Source organism: Panulirus ornatus, chromosome 66, assembly GCF_036320965.1.
Source record: "Panulirus ornatus isolate Po-2019 chromosome 66, ASM3632096v1, whole genome shotgun sequence".
Lineage (NCBI taxonomy): Eukaryota > Metazoa > Arthropoda > Malacostraca > Decapoda > Palinuridae > Panulirus > Panulirus ornatus.
This window is the reverse complement of record NC_092289.1, coordinates 5,692,671-5,711,898: the sequence shown is the minus strand read 5'-3', so window position 1 is coordinate 5,711,898 and position 19,228 is coordinate 5,692,671. Positions and strand designations below refer to the sequence as shown.

Genomic DNA, 19,228 nt, shown 5'->3' with positions numbered 1-19,228 from the left:
GGTATGTACAGAGCATCAGGTTGGGGAAGAGCAGGGTGGTTTCAGAAGTGGTAGAGGATGTGTGGATCTGGTGTTTTCTTTGAAGAATGTATGTGAGAAATAATTTGAAAAACAAATGGATTTGTATGTAGCATTTATGGATCTGGAGAAGGCATATGATAGAGTTGATAGAGATGCTCTGTGGAAGGTATTAAGAGTATATGGTGTGGTAGGTAAGTTGCTAGAGGCAGCGAAAAGTTTTTATCGAGGATGTGAGGCATGTGTACGAGTAGGAAGAGAGGAAAGTGATTGGTTCCCAGTGAATGTCGGTTTGTGTCGGGGTGTGCATGTCTCCATGGTTGTTTGATTTATTTATGGATGGGGTTGTTAGGGAGGTGAATGCGAGAGTTTTGGAGAGAGGAGCAAGTATCATCAGCAAACAACAACTGCCTCACTTCCCATGCCTTCTCATCTACAACATTTACTCTCAGCTTTCTTCTTTCACACACTTTACCAAACTCAGTCACCAGCTTTTGCAGTTTCTCACCCCATCATAGGATTGAAGGAGGGGGCGAAAGTTCTGGGAGCGTTGAAGAATGTGTGGAAGTCGAGATATTATCTTAGAAAGCAAAAATGGGTATGTTTGAAGGAATAGTGGTTCCAACAATGTTATATGGTTGCGAGGGTTGGGCTGTAGATAGAGTTGTGCAGAGGAGGTTGGATGTGCTGGAAATGAGATGTTTGAGGACTGTATGTGGTGTGAGGTGGTTTGACCGACTAAGTAATGAAAGGGTAAGAGAGATATGTGGTAATAAAAAGGATGTGGTTGAGAGAGCAGAAGAGGGTGTTTTGAAATGGTTTGGTCGCATGGAGAGAATGAGTGAGGAAAGATTGACAAAGAGGATATGTGTGTCAGAGGTGGAGGGAACGAGGAGAAGTGGGAGACCAAATTGGAGGTGGAAAAATGGAGTGAAAAAGATTTTGAGTGATCGGGGCCAGAACTTGCAGGAGGGTGAAAGGCGTGCAAGGAATAGAGTGAATTGGAACGATGTGGTATAACGGGGTCGACGTGCTGTCAGTGGATTGAATCAGGGCATGTGAAGTGTCTGGGGTAAACCATGGAAAGTTCTGTGGGGCTTGGATGTGGAAAGGGAGCTGTGGTTTTGATGCATTATGCATGACAGCTAGAGACTGAGTGTGAACAAATGGGGCCTTTGTTGTCTTTTCCTAGCGCTGCCTCGCACACATAAGTTGAGATGTATAGGTATGTATATGTGCATGTGTGGACGTGTATGTATATACATGTGTATGTGGGTGAGATGGGCCATTCTAATGCGGGAGACAATGACAAAGTATAATGAATACGAATATAAATGATATATATATATATATAAGTGGGAGACGAAATTGGAGGTGGAAGGATAGAGTGAAAAAGATTTTGAGCAATCCGGGCCTGAACATGCAGGAGGGTGAAAGGCATGTAAGGAATAGAGTGAATTGGAACGATGTGGTATACCAGGGTGGACGTGCTGTCAGTAACGTCCACACACGCACATATACATACCTATACGTTTCAATGTCACCAATAGTGTCCTGGTTCTTTGCTCCCTGACTGTACATTGGCACTAAACATGCATTCTGCCAATCTTCATGCTCTTCACCATGATTCATACATGCATTGAATATCCTTCCCAGCAAATCAACATTATAGTCACCCCTTTTTTGTTAAATTCAGCTGTAGTACTGGATTTCATCTTCCACAAAGCTTTCACCACCTATTCTCTCCACCAAACCACTCTCCCTGACTCTTTCATTTTGCACACCATCCTGACCAAAACATCCTACATCTGCCATCAAGCACATTCAACAAACCTTCAAAATACTCTCTTCATCTCCTCTTCACTTCATCACTACCTGTTATCACAACCCCCGTCACCTACACTTATGTTCCTATTTGTCTTCTTGTCTTACGCACGTTATTTACTTCTTCCAAAACATCTCTCTCATTTGCCCTCTTTTTCAACCCTTGCACCTCCTGCTGCTTTCTTTTATACATCTTCCAGTCATTTGCACTCCCTCCTTGCAAGTATCATCTAAACCAAACACCTCTCTTTCTCATTCACTAACAACTTTACTTCTTCATCTTGCCACTCTCTACCCTTTCTAATCTGCCTGCCTGCCACCTTTCTCATGACATGCTTCTCTTGCATATACCATCACTGCTTTCCTAAATACATCCCATACCTCACCCACTCCCCTCATGTCGTTTGCTCTCACCTTTTGCCATTCTACTCTCAATCTCTCTTGGTATTTCCTCACACAGGTCACCTTTCCAAGGTCATTTACTCCCACTACTGTCTTCTCCCCAACATTCTCTCTTCTTTTTTGAAAACCCTCTACAAATCTTCACCTTTGCACCACAAGATAGTGATCTGACATCCCACCAGCTGCCCTTCTCCTCATCACATTGACTTCCAAAGATTCTTTCTTTCACATGCCTATCAATTAACAAGTAATCTAATAATGCCCTTTGACCATTTCCTTCTCACATGCATATAATTGTGTATGTCTATTTTTAAACCTGGTATTTCCAATCACTAGTATTTTTTTCAACACTCAAATCCACAAGCTTTTCACCATTTCCATTCACAACACAATACCCCATGTATACCATTTATACCCTCCACTGCCACATTACTCACCTTCACATTTAAATCTCCATCGCTAATACCCAGTCTCGTGCACATAAACTGCAGATACACTCACTCAGCTGCTCCCAAAACTTTTACCTCTCAATATCTTTCTTCTCATGACCAGGTGCATGAATACCAATCATCACCCACCTCCACCCACTTTCAGTTTTACCCACTTCAGTCTAGACTTTACTCCCTTACACTCTCTCAAACACTCCCACAACTTCTTTAGGAGTAGTCCTCCACTAACCCCTGTCTTTTTTTCCCCCCAAGACTTTTCTACACCATTCTTCCCCTTTACCCTTGAGCTTCGTTTTGCTCTGAGCCTGAACATCCAGGTTTCTTTCCTCAAACATACTACCTCTCTCCTTTCTTCTCATCTTGGTTACATCCACACACATTCAGACGTCCCATTCGATGAGGATGAGCGCTGCACGGTTGACTCCTGTTTCCTCTTTTAGAAATTGAAATACAAGATTGTTATCTAGTTACTTTTTTTTTTTATCCAGATACCTTTGATAATCAAGACAAAGACTTGTACAGTAATTTAGTTTAAAAGACTAATTTCTTAACATGTTAGGAGTAAAATGTATGACAGTTAGGAGTAAAACGTATAACAGTTATGAGGAGGCATGTACTTCAATCTGCATGGTAACAGGACAACTTCTTGCTGGAAGTAATATCATACATTTTTTATGCATTTTATTAGTAAATGATATTATTTTGTATTTTATTTTGTTCATATTGCATTGTTAACATTGTATATATAATAATACATATTTCATTTCATTTATAGGGATGAAATAACTTATGTAATTGTGATTTTTTCATATTTTAATTGCATATCAGTTTTCCCACTTTGTGTTGAAGAAATAGCTTCTTGTTTTAGTAAGTCACACAAGGTATTGGACTACCTGGGATGTCAAGTGTAGTTCAACTGAACCAATATTGAGAAAGTTTTGAGCACTTTAGGATAATTTGTTTTTGTATGTTAGACTTATTATGGAAATACATTTGGGCTTCAAAGGTTTACATAATTCTAAGATGTCATAAGGGCCCCAGAGGCAGTACTTGTATGTATTGTAGTACAAAAACTCATACTGCTTACCTCATGGATCTTGATTCTTCCAACTTTGATGCCATGTGACTCAGAAGTTCTCCACCCTCCAAACTTTTGCTTTTATGTTTCATACATCCTTACCCCCACCTTCTCTATCTTTGCACAGTTCTTCAAATATTTGACTTTCTGCCACAAGCTATTGTTTTCCTCACATCCACTTGCTGAGATATTTTTAGTGTAAAGCCCAAAGATTACCTTGGTTCAACATAGGGTGATTTTTGGTGATGATGAGACCCCCTCTTTTCCTTACTTTGATATTGTAGAAGAAATAATAAAATACTCAGTATTTGTTCATTATCTCAATGATCACTTATTTAGCATACTTGATCTCCCATTTTTCCACCTCTGAAACCTCTTGCTGTTTTTTTTTTTTTTTATACTATTCGCCATTTCCCGCATTAGCGAGGTAGCATTAAGAACAGAGGACTGGGCCTTTGAGGGAATATCCTCACCTGGCCCCCTTCTCTGTTCCTTCTTTTGGAAAATTAAAAAAAAAAATGAGAGGGGAGGATTTCCAGCCCCCCACTCCCTTCCCTTTAAGTCACCTTCTACGACATGCAGGGAATACGTGGGAAGTATTCTTTCTCCCCTATGCTGTAAATGCTCTATTTCTCTTCCCTGCCCCTTAGTGTTCTGAGATCAGTCTTTTCTATCTGACTGGGTACATTCACCCATATCCTTCCTTGAATTTCCAACTTTGGCTCTTTTAAAGGACTAAGTGGTTTTCTTTGCACAGCTTTTATTCTGGATTTGTTTTTGTGACTAGTACTGCTTTGTTGGCTTGGATGGTATGAAAGAAGCTGTCTTGGCTGGAATGAAATCCTACATCCCTTTTTGGATTAAACCTCACTTATGGTTTGATTAATCTTGATCTGAAGCTTGTCATCTGGTACAAAGCTGGGAACTTTCTCATTCTTCTAAGTCTCACTATGCCTCCATTTCTGCTGAGAATTATTAGAAAACTGTTGTTTGTATCAAGTATGCTTTTATGAAAAGAGTGTGCTTATTTCACTTGCACTGAAAAATCATTTGCTACCTAACCAAAAGCACGATCCATAACTAAAAGCATCTTGAGCAGCTTCTTTGATTCACCTTTTCCAGCCCGATTAGTTTTTAGCTGAAAATTAAATAAGGTCACTCATTTATTTTCCTAACTCCATCTTGGATGATTGTACTTTGAACCCCCCTTCCTGATACAGAATGTTTCCTCATCACCATGTCTTTTTTGTTCAAGGTCTTTTTAAGTTCTTTCTATGCTACAAGTGGATATGGTATATGGATTGGATGGATACCACCTTTTGTCTCAGAGGAGTGTGCTCAGGTGTTTCATTTTTATCGTAAAACCCATACTCACCCTTCTTTGTGTAAGCATACCTTGTTGCAGCTCATCCTTATGGAGACTTCTAACTATTTCCTTATCTCTCTCACTTCAACTATCTCCAGAAACATACTTAACTTTCCCTTTCTTAAACTCTGGTTGTTGTAGTTATGAAGGAGACACTTCTAATGATTTCCTCATCTTTCTTCTGCTATCTCTGCTATATCAGATCACCATTACAGCTTTTGCAGCTCTAGGATTTCTGGTGCTTTCAGTCCTGTGTGACCTGCCTCTCTTACCCTTAACAATTTTAAAGCGCTTGGTGTGGCACAAGTCTTTCTGTACTAAGCTTCCTTCCTCTGACTTTTCTGCTTATTTTTGTTTTTTAATACATAGCTTTCTTTGTAGTTGTTACATTTCTCTAGTTGCTGATGGAGTGACATATTACCCTGTCAACATTGGTTTCCCTTAGGGTTCTGTGCAGTTGCTTACCCTCTTCTCTCCTTGAATAGTCTTTCTTCAGCCTCTAAGATTACTCACTTTTATGCCAATTATTTAGTATACTTTCAACTCACTCTTCCTTACTCTAGTACTTATTTTCTGTCTTGATTTAGACCTCTGCAACATCACGAAATGGGGAATCAGTAACCTCATTAAGTTCATCTGTGCAGATATGTATTTTCTTTCTCTGTCTCTTTTTAAATCATATTTGATTCTTGCTTTTAACTTTTATAGCAGTACTGTTCAGCTCTGCAGTAGAATAAACATATTGGGTATAATCATATTCTCCACTCTATCCTGCAAATCCCACATTATGAATATTACAAAATCTGCATTGCAAAAGCTGTGAGTGCTGCATAGGTTCCAAAATTATATTTCTTTTGAGCAGTTCCACATATACAGGGGTCTCATCCATGCCTGTTTAGAGTACTACTCACATATCTGGGGTGGCTCTTGTTCCACATCTTTCTTAGGTAGATTGGAATTGAGAATCCTCTACCTTATAGCTTTTCCTCTAATCGCCTCTGTGCACTGAAGTTTCTGCTTTGGTGTTACTCTCCACTTTCTATTCTATAAGTATTATTTCAGCCACTGCTCTTGTGATTTATCTGCATGTGTCCCAGCCTCTGTGACCTATAGCCAAAGCATATATCTGGCTGCTGCTTCCCATACTTTCAGAAGGGAGACCTGGCCCTATGAGGATTGACCATTATGATACCTCCTTTTTTCACATTGCAAAGCTGTGGAATTGTCTTCTTTCTTTTTTCTTTTCTTCCATGTTTAAGTTTTTTTACCTTAAAGAGTCAGGTTTACTAATGCTTGAGGATCTCAGATTCATCCTTACTACTTTTTTTCCTTGTTTTTGCTTCATTACTTTCCACTGACATGGTCATGATTAGGGCATGCTTTTACCCATGCCATTTTGCCAATATAAAGAAAAATTCCCCAGGTGTAATTCTTTGGTTTCCATTTCCTGTTACAAGATTTTGTCATGGACAAAACTTACTGTAATTCTCATATTTATGACAGACTGGTGGATTGGGGAGCTACAGTAGTAACAGCCCAAGTGATTCACGCAGTGCTCCACCATCTCCCAGTGCCCCTCAAGCATCTCCAGCATCATCACCAGGGGTTTCCATCTCTAAGCCATTCAATTATGAGTATCAAACGCTTGCACAAACTAATCAACTCAATCAACAATTTGAGCAGTGTAATATGGTAAGTGGTAATGATGTTAAGTATTGTGATTATTAACTGTCTTCCTCTGATGTATCCATATAGGTTGATTTTGCCTGAGCTGAAATGAATTGACACAGACATAAGGGAAAAGGTACTGCTTCACATGTGTATCAGCTTGGATAATTTTATTATTGTCCTCAGTCGTATTATTAGATATTCAATGGTAAGCCAAACTTTTTAGACCACATTATCTTACTCCAGTATGTGGGTTAGCAAGATATACAAAAGAAAATTCCTTTTAGAATAAAGTATTTGTTGAAAATATTTCTATTTGTTCATGATATTGCCATTTGCCCACATTTAGGGTAGGGCTTTAGATGAAACAGTATTCTGACAATGAAAACATACTTTCATTATATCTTAACTGCATCAGGCACAACAGAAACTCAAATAATTTGCAAGAGTTCCTTATATTTTATGTTTGATAATAGGAGTTGTTCTCATGCCCCTGCATAAAGCATTACAGATTTCTAAAGAGTAAGAAGGTTCTTTAAGCACATATGTGCAAGGGAGAAAAAATTAAGGATGTAGAAAAATAAGAGAGGGAAAATTTTTCTCTCGAGTAAGTTTTTGCCAAAAAAACAGGGAAAATGGTGTTTCAGATCTCCAAGTGTTTGAAATCTCCTAAGCTTTTGTCTTACTGGGGTGGTACATGCTTCTTGCCTTCCATTAACCCCCTCCCAAGTAGATAATGGCATGACTCAGCTTGGGTTTTCCCTCTGACCAACAACTGACCTGTACTCAGTGATTTTGTCATCGTCCCTGGGCCATTTGTTGATATGCACTGCATTACCCCTCAGAGCAAGGTCAGTTCCTGTTCAGTTATAGCTTCTGGCTTCTTTCAGGTCAGCATCTCTCATCCTGACGTGGATAACTATTGTTGCCTGACTTACACCATTAGCTCAACATTAGGTGTGTGGACAGGGTGTACTTTGTGGTCCAGGTCTCTATGAGCCATGGGTTTACTCTGCCATCCCATTCCCAACAGACCTCTTGTTTTGCATGGGTGTTTTTGCTTTCCTGTGAAAACTTTCATTGTGTAGATCCCATCCAGGGGAAATACACAGAGGAAGGGAATAGAATGGTATTTTTCCAGAGCAACAGTACTGATTCCCACATTTGGGTCATACTACTTAAGGCATGTGCATCATTCAATCAAGACTCCTTTGTTTAGGTTTTATCTTCAGTGACTTTGATTGGTATTTCAATAGACAAGTGGCTCCCACCCAGAGAAGCAGTACCCATCCCAGGGAAATCCCATGAAGAAACACTGTGCTATGTTTACCCTCTTCCCATAACCTGGTAAGGATGAGGCACCAAAGGCTAAGAATCATCACCGGAGTTCACCAGTTATGGAGACTCTTTTGCCATGCCACCCACTTAGAGGAGTTTCCAGAGGGAACAGGCATCAGATATCAGTAGAATGAGACTCCTTTAACTCAATCTTGGGGAAGGGAGTTCTTTGTATGACCACTTTTCTGACAGGATTAGTGTTCTTGAGAACTCTTTGTTAACAAAGATCACCCTCCAATCCTTGTTGTTTGGGTTGGAATCATTTGGCTTGCCAATCTAGCAGTTCCTCACCATGATCATTGCTGCACCATGAAGCTTAAGGAATCAGGGCTACCTCCTGAATAGGAAAAAAAGTATTCCCAAAGAAAGGCCAAGCTTTTCAAATAATGAAATATAAATGATAATTATAGAAGTGCATGAGTTCCAGGGTACCTTTGGTAAGCGTTTCTTAGGTGTTTGTGTCTTTAGAAACCATTTTTTTTCCATTGATCATGTTCATTGGATTTTTAAAGTAGGAACCCATTCAAAAGGTTATTAGGCCCAGCTGGTATATGTAGAGAAAAAGCTAGCTTAACCTTTCCCACATTAGTTCTCCTGAGGAGTGCTCTATTCCTTCAAGGTTTTTGTTCTTTCCCTGAGTTCATAATTTTCAGGTAGCCCATGGTACACATGCCTAAAGTTCCTGGTGTACCATAAAGATCATGTTAAACAAGATTATCTCATTCCCAAACTCATCGTTTGGAGATGCAAGAGATGACCTTTAGTTCTTTTGCCCCAGCTGATTTTTTTTGTATGATAAATGACAGCATGTGCAAAACATGAAGTGAGCAAGGCCATCTCATGTGAAAGAAAATAGTTAAAGAAAAAGGAAGAAATTAATCAGGGTTCTGTAGGTGTTTTATACGTGACACTATAAAGAATAAAGGAAGAGAATTCCACTGCTTAGCTTATCCAGTCTGTACACAGAAACTGTAGGAAGCAGCAGCTAAACATGTGCCCTGTTTGCAAACCTTATAGGATGGGGATGTGCAGACATCTTACAAGAACAGTGGCCAAAATATTAATTGAAAAATAAAGCAGCAACATCATCGCTTTTGAGAAGGTAAAGTTGAAGAGAGGTGATGCCAGGAGAACTGATGAGGTGGAAGGCCTTGCATTCCACCCAGGTATTATAATAGAGAGGTAAAGGATGAGCTGCTCCAGATCTGAAGGCAGTGCTCCATACTTAGGCTGATATGACCCCTGTAGATAAGAAATAGCAGTTCACACAAAAGATAATTATGGCACCTGTACATTACTCATAGCTTCTGGGAAGCATACATCATGATGCTGAGTATATGGGGTTTCCAGAAAAGTGGAGGATACAGTAATGTCCAACATATGTTTTTACAGGGTTTAACTGTGATGTTTTGAAATTGAACAGACACAAGTAAATGATTCTTTGGTAGATATATGGGAAGAAATTACATTTTAGCACTATTGAATTGAACATAGTGACTGGTTCCCATATTAAATTGGACATAGTGACTGGTTTTCCATTTGGAAATGCTTTATAGTTCCGAACTGAAAGAGTTAACATGATCAGTATGAGAAAGAGAATGAGAAGTAAAGGGAGGAGGTAATTAAGATTTAGTTGAAGTATATAAAGTGGTATCATCAGTGTAAGTGTGAATTGAGTTAGAAGAGGAAGCAGGGACATCATTTATTGAAAGAGAGTAGGAGATAGGACAGAACCCTGAGGAATGCCAACTACTGTAAAAGAACATTCAGAGGGGAAACTGTGCATTAAAAAGCAAGGAAACACAGAGAAACTGAGGGAAGAAGGTTAGAAAGCAAAGACACACACCTCGACATTGCATTATATCTTTTTATTTCTTTCAAACTATTCGCCATTTCCCGCGTTAGCGAGGTAGCGTTAAGAACAGAGAACTGGGCCTTTGAGGGAATATCCTCACCTGGCCCCCTTCTTTGTTCCTTCTTTTGGAAAATTAAAAAAAAATAATGAGAGGGGAGGATTTCCAGCCCCGCTCCCTCCCCTTTTAGTCGCCTTCTACGACACGCAGGGAATACGTGGGAAGTATTCTTTCTCCCCTATCCCCAGGGATAATTGCATTACATATATATATATATATATATATATATATATAAGGTGGAAGGTATTAAGAATATATGGTGTGGGAGGGAAGTTGTTAGAAGCAGTGGAAAGTTTTTATCGAGGATGTAAGGCATGTGTACGTGTAGGAAGAGAGGAAAGTGATTGGTTCTCAGTGAATGTAGGTTTGCGGCAGGGGTGTGTGATGTCTCCATGGTTGTTTAATTTGTTTATGGATGGGGTTGTTACGGAGGTAAATGCAAGAGTTTTGGAAAGAGGGGCAAGTATGAAGTCTGTTGGGGATGAGAGAGCTTGGGAAGTGAGTCAGTTGTTGTTCGCTGATGATACAGCGCTGGTGGCTGATTCATGTGAGAAACTGCAGAAGCTGGTGACTGAGTTTGGTAAAGTGTGTGAAAGAAGAAAGTTAAGAGTAAATGTGAATAAGAGCAAGGTTATTAGGTACAGTAGGGTTGAGGGTCAAGTCAATTGGGAGGTAAGTTTGAATGGAGCAAAAGTGGAGGAAGTAAAGTGTTTTAGATATCTGGGAGTGGATCTGGCAGCGGATGGAACCATGGAAGCGGAAGTGGATCATAGGGTGGGGGAGGGGGCGAAAATTCTGAGAGCCTTGAAGAATGTGTGGAAGTTGAGAACATTATCTCGGAAAGCAAAAATGGGTATGTTTGAAGGAATAGTGGTTCCAACAATGTTGTATGGTTGCGAGGCATGGGCTATGGATAGAGTTGTGCGCAGGAGGGTGGATGTGCTGGAAATGAGATGTTTGAGGACAATGTGTGGTGTGAGGTGGTTTGATCGAGTAAATAACGTAAGGGTAAGAGAGATGTGTGGAAATAAAAAGAGCGTGGTTGAGAGAACGGAAGAGGGTGTTTTGAAATGGTTTGGGCACATGGAGAGAATGAGTGAGGAAAGATTGACCAAGAGGATATATGTGTTGGAGGTGGAGGGAACGAGGAGAAGTGGGAGACCAAATTGGAGGTGGAAAGATGGAGTGAAAAAGATTTTGTGTGATCGGGGCCTGAACATGCAGGAGGGTGAAAGGAGGGCAAGGAATAGAGTGAATTGGATCGATGTGGTGTACCGGGGTTGACGTGCTGTCAGTGGATTGAATCAGGGCATGTGAAGCGTCTGGGGTAAACCATGGAAAGTTGTGTAGGGCCTGGATGTGGAAAGGGAGCTGTGGTTTTCGGGCATTATTGCATGACAGCTAGAGACTGAGTGTGAATCATAGGGTGGAGGAGGGGGCGAAAATCTTGGGAGCCTTGAAGAATGTGTGGAAGTTGAGAACATTATCTCGGAAAGCAAAAATGGGTATGTTTGAAGGAATGGTGGTTCCAACAATGTTGTATGGTTGCGAGGTGTGGGCTATGGATAGAGTTGTGCGCAGGAGGGTGGATGTGCTGGAAATGAGATGTTTGAGGACAATGTGTGGTGTGAGGTGGTTTGATCGAGTAAGTAATGTAAGGGTAAGAGAGATGTGTGGAAATAAAAAGAGTGTGGTTGAGAGAGCAGAAGAGGGTGTTTTGAAATGGTTTGGGCACATGGAGAGAATGAGTGAGGAAAGATTGACCAAGAGGATATATGTGTCGGAGGTGGAGGGAACGAGGAGAAGTGGGAGACCAAATTGGAGGTGGAAAGATGGAGTGAAAAAGATTTTGTGTGATCGGGGCCTGAACATGCAGGAGGGTGAAAGGAGGGCAAGGAATAGAGTGAATTGGATCGATGTGGTATATCGGGGTTGACCTGTTGTCAGTGGATTGAATCAGGGCATGTGAAGCGTCTGGGGTAAACCATGGAAAGCTGTGTAGGTATGTATATTTGCGTTTGTAGACGTATGTATATACATGTGTATGGGGGTGGGTTGGGCCATTTCTTTCGTCTGTTTCCTTGCGCTACCTTGCAAACGCGGGAGACAGCGACAAAGGAAAAGAAAGAAGAAAGAATATATATACATATATATATATTTTTTTTTTTTTTTTACACTTTGTCGCTGTCTCCCGCGTTTGCGAGGTAGCGCAAGGAAACAGACGAAAGAAATGGCCCAACCCCCCCCCATACACATGTATATACATACGTCCACACACGCAAATATACATACCTACACAGCTTTCCATGGTTTACCCCAGACGCTTCACATGCCTTGATTCAATCCACTGACAGCACGTCAACCCCGGTATACCACATCGCTCCAATTCACTCTATTCCTTGCCCTCCTTTCACCCTCCTGCATGTTCAGGCCCTGATCACACAAAATCTTTTTCACTCCATCTTTCCACCTCCAATTTGGTCTCCCTCTTCTCCTTGCACCCTCCACCTCCGACACATATATCCTCTTGGTCAATCTTTCCTCACTCATCCTCTCCATGTGCCCAAACCACTTCAAGACACCCTCTTCTGCTCTCTCAACCACGCTCTTTTTATTTCCACACATCTCTCTTACCCTTACGTTACTCACTCGATCAAACCACCTCACACCACACATTGTCCTCAAACATCTCATTTCCAGCACATCCATCCTCCTGCGCACAACTCTATCCATAGCCCACGCCTCGCAACCATACAACATTGTTGGAACCACTATTCCTTCAAACATACCCATTTTTGCTTTCCGAGATAATGTTCTCGACTTCCACACATTCTTCAAGGCCCCCAGAATTTTCGCCCCCTCCCCCACCCTATGATCCACTTCCGCTTCCATGGTTCCATCCGCTGCCAGATCCACTCCCAGATATCTAAAACACTTCACTTCCTCCAGTTTTTCTCCATTCAAACTCACCTCCCAATTGACTTGACCCTCAACCCTACTGTACCTAATAACCTTGCTCTTATTCACATTTACTCTTAACTTTCTTCTTCCACACACTTTACCAAACTCAGTCACCAGCTTCTGCAGTTTCTCACATGAATCAGCCACCAGCGCTGTATCATCAGCGAACAACAACTGACTCACTTCCCAAGCTCTCTCATCCCCAACAGACTTCATACTTGCCCCTCTTTCCAAAACTCTTGCATTTACCTCCGTAACAACCCCATCCATAAACAAATTAAACAACCATGGAGACATCACACACCCCTGCCACAAACCTACATTCACTGAGAACCAATCACTTTCCTCTCTTCCTACACGTACACATGCCTTACATCCTCGATAAAAACTTTTCACTGCTTCTAACAACTTGCCTCCCACACCATATATTCTTAATACCTTCCACAGAGCATCTCTATCAACTCTATCATATGCCTTCTCCAGATCCATAAATGCTACATACAAATCCATTTGCTTTTCTAAGTATTTCTCACATACATTCTTCAAAGCAAACACCTGATCCACACATCCTCTACCACTTCTGAAACCACACTGCTCTTCCCCAATCTGATGCTCTGTACATGCCTTCACCCTCTCAATCAATACCCTCCCATATGATTTACCAGGAATACTCAACACTCTTATACCTCTGTAATTTGAGCACTCACTCTTATCCCCTTTGCCTTTGTACAATGGCACTATGCACGCATTCTGCCAATCCTCAGGCACCTCACCATGAGTCATACATACATTAAATAACCTTACCAACCAGTCAACAATACAGTCACCCCCTTTTTTAATAAATTCCACTGCAATACCATCCAAACCTGCTGCCTTGCCGGCTTTCATCTTCTGCAAAGCTTTCACTACCTCTTCTCTGTTTACCAAATCATTTTCCCTAACCCTCTCACTTTGCACACCACCTCGACCAAAACACCCTATATCTGCCACTCTATCATCAAACACATTCAACAAACCTTCAAAATACTCACTCCATCTCCTTCTCACATCACCACTACTTGTTATCACCTCCCCATTTGCGCCCTTCACTGCAGTTCCCATTTGCTCCCTTGTCTTACGCACTTTATTTACCTCCTTCCAGAACATCTTTTTATTCTCCCTAAAATTTAATGATACTCTCTCACCCCAACTCTCATTTGCCCTTTTTTTCACCTGGGGATAGGGGATGAAGAATACTTCCCACGTATTCCCTGCGTGTCGTAGAAGGCGATTAAAAGGGGAGGGAGCGGGAGGCTGGAAATCCTCCCCTCTCATTTTTTTTTTCTTTTTTTTCCCAAAAAGAAGGAACAGAGGGGGGCCAGGTGAGGATATTCCACAAAGGCCCAGTCCTCTGTTCTTAACGCTACCTCGCTAATGCGGGAAATGGCGGATAGTTTAAAAGAAAGAAAAAGAAATATATATATATACTTTTAATAGGTGATTGGCATCCCTTTCTTTTTTGTACATTGTTGAATGCATGAAGGCACCAATTTTGCCAAGTTTAAGAGAAGGTGTGGGTCCAAATTGTACCACACTTCACAAAGGCCCCCTCAAGCTTAGTGACAATGCTAGTATCCTTCCCTGAAAGTCGGCACTCAATGATGCTCCACAAGTTCTCTATCAGATTAATATCTGGGCTGTTTCCAGGCCAGTCCTTGATGAAGTGGATTCCCCAATCAGTAAGCCAGTGCTTCACAGATTTTGCTATATGGCAAGGAGTGCCATCCTGCCTGAACATGTCTGCATGGCACTTCTGATTACAGTCTGGTAAATAACCCATTAGTAGCTTGAGGTAGTTGTGCTAATTCATGGTTTGATGTCTTCTCAATATTACAAGGTCATCAATTCCATAATAAGAAAAACAAACCCAGACCATGAGAGAATCAGGGTGTTTAACAGTACTGAAGGTGTATTTGGGATCGAGAAGGTCGCTCCCAGCACACCGACAAACATGCTAACTCTGTTCCCAGTCACAGAAAACGTGGCTTCATTGCTCTATAGCATAGGCTTCTACTTGGTTTATCCTACTGAAGGTATGTCTTGGCAAACGCGACTCTAGGCTGCCCATGCATAAGAGTGAGGAGGGGTTTCTCTCGGGCTCGATGGCAGTTGAAGTGTAGGTTGTCATGGATGCACCAATGAACGGTCCTTAGTAGCGCTTCACCAAGCAGTCTTAGGTTTTTATTTTGATTCCTATGCTGCAAAAGTGGATTAGCTTCTATCTGACATTTCAGGATGGTTAGTGCATGTGGTGAAGTCTTCCGAACCTTCCTGGGTCTTCCCATGTGCGCTGGTGTTGCCTTACCTCCACTATTGCAAAATCTTAATGACCATACCAGCACTGATTGAACACTAGCACTGACGGTCTAAGGTATTTCCCTTACTGGCATCTGTGCTTTGTACAGACAAATATTTGAAGCTATTTTCTCTTTTGTCAAGTCTTTTCACTTCTCCATTGGGGCTGGAGAGCATGAAAACCTTCGGCAGATGGGTATGGGTATCAGAAGGGGACAAACCCGGGTAAGCTATCAACATTTATCATCTTTCTACTGATGATAAAAGACAGCCCATGGTTGTTTCCTTGGGTTTGCTTGTAGCTCCACCCTCTTGCTGGCTGATGCTAGATGACAGAAACTTCAGCACTCTGGCTGCAAGGGATAGTGAACTGGAGTCAGTCAAAGGATTATGTGTTGGCTCGGCCCTTTCACGCATAATGCAATGTTAAGGTGTGTATGCCACACCCTGTATAATACTTCAGAGGTGTTGAGGGCTGTGACAAAAGTTTTACCAGAATCCTTGAGAGAGGAGGACAAGAGGCAGGTCACGTGGGAGAGGTCAACAGTAGACCTAATACAGCAAAATTCATACTAGTGATTTGAAAGAAGAGAGTGGGATTATAAGTGTTGGAGAAAGTGAGATTTTAGGAGAGGCTGAAAAGGCTTTGTGGATGGCAGAAGTGAAAGTAATGGGGCAATAGTTGGAGGGGTTAGAACAGTTACTTTCCTGAAGGATGGGCTGCACCAAGGCTTGCCTCTAAGCAGAAATAAAAGTCTAGATCTTTAGACACTAGATGCAAAATAGGCAAGCAAAAACTGGAGCTAGATTAGAAGCACGTTCCCTTAGAACTCACGAAGGTATGCCATCAAGACCATTGCTTTGTCTGCCTGGAGACAGGAAAATGCTTAGAAGGGCCTGTGTGAGGAAAATATAGGAGATGGCATAATTTCAGTGGGAGATAGGGGCAGGGGATATGGTTTGAATCATACAAAGGTGAGTTAGAAGAAAATCATGTACCAAAAAGAGCAGCTTTATCAGTTGGAGAGTTAGAAGTAGGTTAATCAAGTTGGAAGAGAGGAGGAAAGACTGAATTACAGAAGTTGTTAGGGATATTTTTGGTTAAGGGTGAAAAAGATTTGACAGTAGAAGAAAGAGTTGTTTCAGCACACTCTCTGTTTGTGAAAATGTGCTTGACTTTATGAAGAACAGCTCTGCAATGAATCTGAGCATGTATGAAAGCAGAGTTATTTTTTTGGAGGTGACGGGAAGAGTTTCATGGTCTGGTGCGCACTATCCCTGGTGCAACAAGCGCCATGCCAGGAGTGAATAAACCACAGTTAAGGGGGAAAAGATTTAGTGTATGAGATTAAGACTTCATCCCAGCCAAGATAAATTCTATTATGCTTTCAAAACAATGTGAGGCATCTCAACCAAAAATGCAGTACCTTTCCTAGGAAAAGTCAAGAAGCTTTGCAAGAACAACCTTTGTGCCCTCCCAAATAGCCACAGTTGTTGTTTCGAGGAGGATAGAGGATGGGCTTTATGCGATGATATACTGGTTGATCTTTTTGTCAATGAGGCACCAGTCCAAGCTAGATCAATGCCCCATCCTTAGACTAATATGCCACGACAAAATCAATAGAAAGAGTTAGCTTCGGCCAAAAAAAACTGCATGATGGGATTTTATTTATAGAAGCATATGATGAGAACAGGTCACATCTCTTGAGTCCTCACTTATGTACATGGAGATAAAATGGTGTTCCTAAAGTACCATGTCCTACCAGTGACATGCTAGGGTATATGAGGAAGGGGTTAATCATGATATTGTTGTTGCTTCCAATTGGGTCCCATCAATATCTTGTATGTTATGTCATATGGATACATGTTGGTGGAACTCCACCCATAGGACTAAAAGCTTAGTGTTACACCATAGTTGATATATCCTCTAGATTTTTTCTCTTGGGCAGTTACATGGGATTTATGATGTTTTACACTAGTTAAGTTTATGATCAGCAGGTAATCACTTGCCTCTCCTTGTAGCAAGTTTCTGATCAGCAGGTAATCACATGCTTCTCCTTGTAGCAAGGTTGAAAAAAGTTGCCTTCCTATTTATATGTTGGCATTATCACTCTTTTTCAGGACTTGTGATACATGCAGTATTTAGATTTATATTAAGATCTAGTTCTTGTTGGGTCATTTTATTTGTATTTGTTGAAGAAGGGAGATCTGCTTGTACATGTTTCTGAAGAGTGATGCAGGGGTCCTTCCAACCCAGTCTTAATCACTGCCCTGCCAGACATACATTTGTGAGTAATTTTATTCCCCAGACATACATGGTTTAATCTTTCCCATCTATGCTCTGGAAAACCATCCATTGCTCCTATGTTTTAAACACCATTTTAGTATATCATTAGAATCCTCATGTCCACTGTACAACGTTCACAGTGAAAAAACTGGACACTTAATGCTCAGTTACCCCACACCTTTCCTGCATAGACACACATAACGTTACCACACTTTATGACCTATGGATTCCTCCAGTGGCTGTAGCCAACTTCTTGAGCACTGCAGATGCCCCATTAAAGATATAAGGTAAGTATTTTTTGTTCTTTGATACTTTATATTCTTTTTGCACTTTGCTGTTTCTTGTGTTAGCAAGGTAGTGCCAACAATAGACTAAGAAAGGCAACCCTCTCACATCCATCCTCTACCTCTCCACAACCAGGGCCCACAGGCCTTTTCATTGTTTACCATAGCTACTTCACTTGCCTTGGTTCAGTCCATTGATAGTATGTTAACACCCTGTATACCACATAATTCCAGTTTACTCTATCCTGTGCACACTGTTTACCTTTCTGCATGTTCAGGTCCCCAGTCTCTAAATCTTTTTCACTTCGTCCATCTTTCTAGAAATTGGTCTCACTCTTCTCTTTGTTCCCTCCACTTCTGGCACATATGTTCCCTTTGTCAGTGTCTCCTCACTCATTCTCTTCATATTTCTTGACTATTTCAGCACATCTTTTTCTGCTCTTTCAACCACACTCTTTTTATTACCATACCTCTCTCTTACCCTTTGTGCTTACCCAATCAAACCACCACATAACACATACTGGCTTCAAACATCTCATTTCCAATACATCCACCCTTCTTCACACATCCTCATCTATAGCCGATGCCTTACATTCATATTACATTGTTGGAACTACTATACCTTCATACATACCCATTTTTGCCCTCCCAGATAACGACCTCTCATTCCGCACATTCTTCAGTGATCCCAGAACCTTCGTTCCCTCACCCAACCTATGTCTCACTTCCGTTTCTTTCTCTCCATTAGTCCACTCCCAGATAATGTCAAACACTTCACCTCCAATTTCTTTCCATTCAGACTCGCACCTTATCTAACCTGTCCTACTTTGCTGAACCTAATAATTTTGGTTTTATTCACATTTACTCTCAATTTCCTCCTTTCACACTCTCTTTTAAACTCAGTCACCAACATCAGCAATTTCTCACTGTTGTGCCATCTGCAAACAAGAATGACTCATTCCCAGGCACCTCCCCCTATACATACCCTATAAACTGTGAACTTGCTCCTTTGTCCAAAACTCTTGCAATTGCATCCCTTACCACTCCAGCCATAAACAAATTCAACTGCCTTGGTGACATCACACACCCATGCCACACACCAACCTTCACTTGGAGCCATTCACTCTCCTCCCTTCCTTTTCTTACTCACACCTTGCACTCACAAGAAAAACTTTTCTACTTCTTGCAGCTATCCTTCCCCACCCAACCCTGTCATGTGCTTTCTCCAACTCCATTAGTGGCACATACAAATCCTTCTGTTTCTTCAAGTATTTCTCACACATTCATTAAAGCAAACACTTTATCC

At 41.3% G+C, this 19,228-nt stretch overlaps 1 protein-coding gene across 7 annotated transcripts in view; it reads left to right on the top strand.

Moving 5' to 3' along the window:
• LOC139746857 (uncharacterized) overlaps positions 1-19,228 on the top strand; it is a 456,577-nt gene that overhangs the window by 390,047 nt on the left and 47,302 nt on the right. For all 7 annotated transcript variants that reach the window (XM_071658479.1, XM_071658480.1, XM_071658476.1 and 4 more), the window contains one exon: positions 6,641-6,829. In XM_071658479.1, the coding sequence (XP_071514580.1) occupies positions 6,641-6,829 (189 nt within the window). The remainder of the gene's footprint in view (positions 1-6,640; positions 6,830-19,228) is intronic.